Source organism: Chrysemys picta, chromosome 11 (assembly GCF_011386835.1).
Source record: "Chrysemys picta bellii isolate R12L10 chromosome 11, ASM1138683v2, whole genome shotgun sequence".
Classification (NCBI taxonomy): Eukaryota; Metazoa; Chordata; order Testudines; family Emydidae; genus Chrysemys; species Chrysemys picta.
This window is the reverse complement of record NC_088801.1, coordinates 63,509,611-63,516,559: the sequence shown is the minus strand read 5'-3', so window position 1 is coordinate 63,516,559 and position 6,949 is coordinate 63,509,611. Positions and strand designations below refer to the sequence as shown.

The 6,949-nt window shown below is 47.0% G+C and overlaps 1 protein-coding gene across 5 annotated transcripts in view; it reads left to right on the top strand.

Annotated features, from left to right (window-relative positions):
• Positions 1 to 742: 742 nt before the first annotated feature.
• Positions 743 to 6,949, top strand: part of PTH2R (parathyroid hormone 2 receptor) — a 99,061-nt gene continuing 92,854 nt past the window's right edge. For 2 of the 5 annotated variants that reach the window (XM_024109206.3, XM_065561002.1), the window contains exon 1: positions 753 to 1,114. In XM_024109206.3, the coding sequence (XP_023964974.1) occupies positions 1,043 to 1,114 (72 nt within the window). In that variant the 5' untranslated portion in view covers positions 753 to 1,042. Of the gene's footprint in view, positions 1,115 to 5,604; positions 5,720 to 6,949 lie in introns of those variants that run through there. The other 3 variants (XR_010591367.1, XM_005306086.5, XM_065561003.1) reach the window with 3 other exon arrangements.

The window sequence follows — 6,949 nt, the reverse complement described above, 5'->3', positions numbered from 1 at the left end:
CCAGATTTTGGAAACAGCAATTCAGGATATGACTGTGGGAAATGTGGGGGGAAAACGCCTTTTTAAATAGTGAGACTTCTTTGGAGGTTTTTAACATTTATACTAGATCCTTGTTTAATGTGCGTGGACGGTGCCGAGCGCCCTGCAGGTTTGTGCTGGAAATAAGGTGCATTTTTAGTTGTTCACAGGAAGCTGGCGAAGTAAGGCAGAGCAGGGGCACTGTCAGTGTCTCACTTGTCCTGTGGACAATCTGCTCATTCAGGGTAGTGGGTGGAAAGGCTGGAATTTTCAGCCAGGAGCTTGAATACATGTTTGGCTTGGCTCCATGAAAAAGCAATTTAGAAAAAACCACAGTGGGTTGGGGATCCGAATGGAAGGTAATCGCGCAGTGGCCGAATATCAGGCACGGTGAGTGCTGGGCTCTCCCCAGCAGGTGCTGTGCACCCAGTGGGGGAAGGGGTGGGGGCATTTACACTCCCAAGAGGTGCTGCTGGCCGGTGGATTGGCCCCTTCCACACCCTGGCCATGGGGTGGCTGGAGGCTCCACTCAGCCATTGTCCTGGAGCAGGAACACAAGCTCTGTCTGCAAGGATTGCCACCTGGCTGGCCCGGGAATGCGTCTGAGCAAGCTGCTGCTGCAGTCTCCCCCCGGCTCCCTCCCCCTGCCCACCCGTGCAAACCAAGTCTCAAGTGAACTCACTCAGGGCAGGATCTGCTCTGACGCTCCCCCTCCCCAGGGCGCATGGGCAGACGTGCCGGGCTGGCGAGCCGGAGCTGAAGCGGAGCCATGTGCCACTGACCAGCAGGGGAGCGGCGAAGCGGGGCGCAGCCCGGCTCCCAGAAGGAGAAGGGGGGGGGAGCCTGATCTGGGCCGCCTCGAGCCCGCACCGGAGACGAGCTATAAAGTTCCGCGCGGACTTTTGCAGCGAAGTGGGAGCAGCTGCCCGGGAAGACGCATCCACCCACCCCGGCGTTGCTGCGCCCTGCCTGGGTAGCGCGCTCTAGCCGGAGCCAGCCCGGAGCGGAGACGGGAGACGCGGGCATGGCTGCGCAGGGGGTGCGCCCCGCGTTCGGCTTGCTGGCCGTGAGCGGCTGGCTCCTGGCCATGGCACAGGTAAGAACTGCCCCGCCTTGGCCGTTCGCTTGCCCGGTTCCCGAGCTGCCTAGAAGCGCCCGCCCTGGCGCCGTGAACTTCAGTGCCGAGCACTGGACAGAAAGCACAAGCGGGGGGATAGTGGGATCCCCGCGCGGAGAGGCTGAGATTTCAGAGTCCCATAACTTCCTTTCACTTTAACGAGACGCGGGGATCCCATAGGCGGCTTGGAAGATCTCAACCAAAAACCTGATACTTTTTCTCCGCTTCCACTCAGACTGCGTTAGTCACTTTGCCAGGGCAAACATTGGGGATGTGTCTAAGCAGAATAAGTTGCTGTCTCGAGTGGCTGTACATTTATACAATACATCTCGGTTGGTTGGTTTGCTTGGCTTGCTGTTCAAACCAGATATTGAAGAAACTAGCCAATCGGAAGGAGAGAGCTCTTCTTACTTTAAAATCCAGAAAGTTTAGCATCTCGCTTCACTTTCACCTGCAGTGTCTTAATCTATCAACGGCAGACAGTGCTGCGTTTGGACTTGTCCGTGGGACAGTGGCCGGTTTGAAATCCTTGACATCTCTTCCCCTTTTGAGTGAAAAGTAGAATCCGTGAAATAGCCTGGATTCGTTTTAGCTAAAAGTTTGTGAATTGATTGCTTTACTGCTGGTACCTTCAGTAACACATTAGAGGGCGCTCATTTATAAGCGAAAGGGCAGGCGTTTAATTTCATAGGCGGCGGTTTCTATGCCTTCAGCCAAAATCTGTGCTTCCTGGGTATTCGTGTTGATATAACTGCGGGTTTTTAAACAATCCTTGATGTCACTTAATTTTATAGTATTGTATTGGCAAGTGCAAAGAATAATTCCATGCCCTTGGACTGATATAAATTCAGGAGTAAAAGTGGGACTTAAGGAAATAGGAAAATGAGAAATAAGATACTTAAAAACACTGAATTTAACCTGCAATCCTTCAATGTTACTTGAAAAGACAGTCAAAATGTACAGTACTTTTTCAGGTTCTAATTTGGAATGGGTGGATATCAATAATACCAAAAGTTTAACAATGGGAAATTTTGCAGTGTGGTCTACTAGACTGACCACCGATCTGAGAGCCAGGAATCCCTGAGCTCTCAAACCTGAGCTCTTATCCTTGCTCTGCAATGACTGTCTCTGTGATCTTGGGCAAATCACACAACCTTTTTGCCTCAGTTTCCCCATTGAGAATACTACTTATGTAACGATATAAGAGAATTTAAGATTAGTTAATGGTTTTTACAGTTTTTGGAAACTGTAATGTACCATATAAGTGTTAAATATTGTCACCTGGCACTCAGGTACTATGGTTCTCGGTACTTAAGAATAGTAGGAAAGTAGAAGGATACATACACTAAGACCAAGGAATAACTAAAATCTACTTTGAACTGATAAGAAACTCTGTTCTTGGGACTTGGGACTACGACAGTGAGTGCTAGCAAGACCTGATCTAGGGTCAGGTAGAGAGAGCACTTGATCAGGTCATTCTTTGGCTATAATTCATTAGTAGATATGTCTCATTTGTAACAGTCCCCCCCATGAGTAAGCCACCAACTGGAATTTCATAGAATCATAGAAACATAGGACTGGAAGGGAGCTTGAGAGGTCATCAAGTCCAGCCCCCTGCGCTGATGCAGGACCAAGTAAACCTAGACCATCCCTGACAGGTGTTTGTCCAACCTGTTTTAAAAAACCTCCAGTGATGGAGATTCCATAACCTCCCTTGGAAGCCTATTCCAGAGCTTAACTACCTGGATAGTTAGAAACTTTTTCCTAATATCTAACCTAAATGTCCCATGCTGCAGTGCAAGCCTGTGACTTCTTGTCCTACTTCAGAGAGAACAATTGATCAAATATGTTAAGGGCTGTTTATAAAGAGGACAGTGAAGACTATCAGGTCCCCGCACCATCAGTCATCTTGTTTCAAGACTGTTTCCTGGGTTATTTTATTATTATATTTTTATTATCTATATTTACTGTAGTGTCTACATGTTTTTTAGTTTTTAACCTGTGTTGGTAAATGTGTGTTTTTTTTTTTTTTTTTTTTTCTTTAAGAAACCCTTAATAACATAAGACAGGATATTTACAAGTATAAATAACAAATGCAACACTCTTTTTTTGTTTTAAAGTAGCTTTTAATAATAAAGGGGCCTTACAATTGCATCTTGGTTTTAAAATTTATCTCCGTAGTATCTTTCATAACCTGTTTGTTTGAATTGATTGTATACTTGTAGCTGGATTTAAAGAAATCTTTAAAGGTCAATTCAGGAGATATGACTCAAATGGAAGTGCTAGTTCAAGTCTCCTCCATCTGAAAAAAACCCAAAACAAACAAACAAAAAACGAAGTGAGCGATCAGCTTGTTATCTTATAGCCTGGATCCATTGGTACGTGAAAGCGACAGGGAATTCAAAGACCAGGCGTGTATGGCTAGCAGGCAATCCAAACAGTAAGCGCAGGCTGGGGATGATTCACTTGTACTGTGGTGAAGGAAACTCACGACTAACTGTTAATTTTCTTCCTCTCTTGGAGCCCTATCCTGCAAAGATGTACATGCTTAATCTTACTACTGCGAATAATCCCACTGAAATCAATGGGATACGTTACAATATTAAAGTTCAGCACATGCATCAGTTTCAGAGTAGCAGCCGTGGAAGTGGGCTGTAGTCCACGAAAGCTTATGCTCTAATAAATTTGTTAGTCTCTAAGGTGCCACAAGTCCTCTTGTTCTTCTTTCTACATGCATCAGTGTTTGCCAGATCAGGGCCTTAGTCTTCAGCATCCAGGAGAAGATCGCTATTTATTTTTCTCTAAAACTAAAAGGAAACAATGCCACTGATGTTTTTGTCTCCATTTGTTTCGTTCCATTATTATCAGTAACATTACAGTAGAGCCTCGTGGCCCCGGCTAACATGGGGACTCTGACGTACTAGGCGCTGTACCTACCCCCGATAAGAGAGAGTCCTGCTTTGAGATGCACCCTATTTAAATGGACGAATCAAACAAAGGACCTCACCTAATGTAAATCCCCACCATGTATGCAGCGGAATACCCACCCCCCAAAACATGGAGTGACTTGCTGTGGTAGGACTGAGCATTGAACCTAAGTGCCCTCAGTTGCAGTCTAGCACCTTAATCACAGGACTGTCCTTCCTCTAGACAGAGGCTGCCTTTACCTCTCTAAGCATGTCACATTACTATGGTATGTTGCTCTCAAAAGCCTGTGAGAGAGCACAGACCGTTCTAGCATACACAAACTGCTTTGCAGGTGTACGGCTCTGTAATGGGGCTGTATAAACCTGAGCCCAGTTAGGCCACTGAGTAGCACCTGGAAGGGTGTCAGGCATAATTGGTGATCAAACCCAGCGGGGAGGAGCTGGAACTTCATGAAGGGCAGAGCAGAAGAAAGGTCAGGGAGGGGACCCAAGTGGGAGGTAGCTGGGAGTTTCCTCTCCTGAGCTGAAGCCTGGGTGGCCTGGAGCCAGAGGGTCCTGAGGCTGGGGGTTGTGAAGCCTGGGGCTAGAAGCAGGCTGTCCTGAAGCCGGAGGTAGTGAAGCCAAGAGACAGTGACAATAAAGCCTAAGGGGGATGTGGAGTGAGTTTGGGGGACTGTGGAGAAGAGCTGCAGTCAGGGATAGGCTGTGGCCACAGCCCCTGAGGAGGTGCGATTCCAGGGAGGAAGCCCCAGGAGGCCTTGCTCTGAAATAAGAGCAAGAAAGAATTCTGCAGGCATTTGGCTCGGTCCCAGCAGGAAGCTCTGAGGAAGGTGGGTGTGGGACCTGGGGAGGAAGCCAGGAAGCTGAGGGAGTCAGGGAAGGTTGGTAGAGATGGGGGGGGGGAAACCTGGGCATGGGCAGTTAAAAGGCACAGGCTACAGGAAATGGTGATTCTTGCCTCAGTGGGCCTGAAAAAAGCCTCAGTGTGGTGCTAAGACCAAGGGAGTACTGAGATGGCAGGAAATGAGGGGTTCTTGCTGTGGTGAACCTGAGGCAGGGGTTGGTGAAGTACTGGGAGCTGAATGGGACTAGAAGTATTTAATTGAGATTTCTCTGAACGGTCTGCTGTGAAGATTCTGGGTGAGGACCCAGGGGTCTTAGTAAACCCCAGGAAGGGGCTGAGGCAACCGGAACTTTGGGTGGTGTTTTATATGGACGTGAGACTGGAGTACTCCAAAATGGGTGTGGAAGTAAAACGTGACCTGTCTGGAGGCAGCCCACCATAGGACCTGAGCGACTGCTGACAGACAGGAAAGAGCTGCTCCCCACCCAGCCACAAGGGAGCGTGCCCTGGGTGAGTCCACCCTTCTACAGGCTCCTAAGGCCTGTCTAAAGAAGGCCCAGAAGCCAGACTCTTCGGTATGAAATTACAGTGTGAGTTTTGCAAGTCCTCTCTCTTCCGATAACTGAAACAGGTACAAAATCCCTAGTCGCACCACCCCTGGCAAGCTAAAATGTTTCCCTATTCTTTGAAAAGATGCTACGCTACCCTGTGGATGTGTTGAGTTACATAGAAGAGGTCAATTGCAGCTCGTAGACGCTTCCTATTGTCTTTACTCAGGGTTAAGGCCACATTTGCAGCAGCCAAGAAACTGAGGTGAGTTCTGGTGAATTATTTTCCTTTCATCCAATAACTTTGGGCCAGATTGTGAGTCTTTTACTCGCAGTGTTGAGCAGTTACTCCTGCTGATCTCAATGTAACTACTTTGTGAGTGACTGCTTGACAGTAGATGAAGTTCACTGCTAGTGTAGAACGTATGTGTGCCACATAAGATATACTTAAACCCTCTTTTGAGAGCTTAAGTGTAATGAAGTGTTATGTAGGTTTTATGCCTGCCTTCTTCGCAGAATGGAGGACTCTCAAACCAACTCTTTGTAGTTCTGTGACAAAAGCAATCAAGTGTGCTTGGCCCATAAGCGCTGACTCTGTGGGTGCTCCGGGCTCAAGCACCCATTGAAAAAAATAGGGGGTGACATAGTGTTGCTGACAGTTTCATCCAGAAAGCTACAGTGAAATGTAATGTCTTTACACTGGGATGTTAGTGAAGACAGCTTGTAGGTGAGTGCAATGATTATAATGTAGCTATGTAGTTCATTACTATTTTAATAATAGTTAAATTGTTAAGAAACCAATGATGGACACATATATTCAATAACTAGAATATGAAAAGTGTCTAAATATGCTAAAAATAGCCTCCCCCCCCCCCAAAAAAAACTGGCAGAGTTGCCCACCTCCGTACCCCCCAAACACATACACGTCTTCAAAACCACCCACCGGCCAAAACAAAAGTCAGCACCTGTGGTTTGGCCTGATAGGTTTCATAGAAGTCCACATTTCTAACTGTTGATGGTTTATCATAAAAATTACTTTTGCTGAACGGCAGTTGCCAGCAGGTTTTCTGAGTGTCATTTTTTTAATTCTTAATATTGTTGACCTATGTGATTTTATTTTTTTTTTCCCCACCCCCTCCTCCACCATCCTCTATCTCCATAACTCTTCAGGAACAGTTATCAGTGATTTAGCATGTTAGCTCGTTTTCTTTGCACTCCAGACTTGCAGTGTGATATAAAGGCTCAGACTTTCCAAATATTCCTTTTTCCTCTCTTTCCCTTTCTATGAATAGCTGTTTGCATGAGGTCATCTTACTTTCTGAGTGCTAAATTGTGGTTTTACGTTTGAGTCTCTAGGACCCAGATCCTGTGGCTGTCCCATTCTGTGCTGCCACGCAGGATGTGGACTGTGCAGAGACGTAAGGGGTATTTCATGCCCTTTTAGTCCCCCTGCAGTGAATGCAGGACAGCCCACAATCTGGCAGTCATGTTCCAA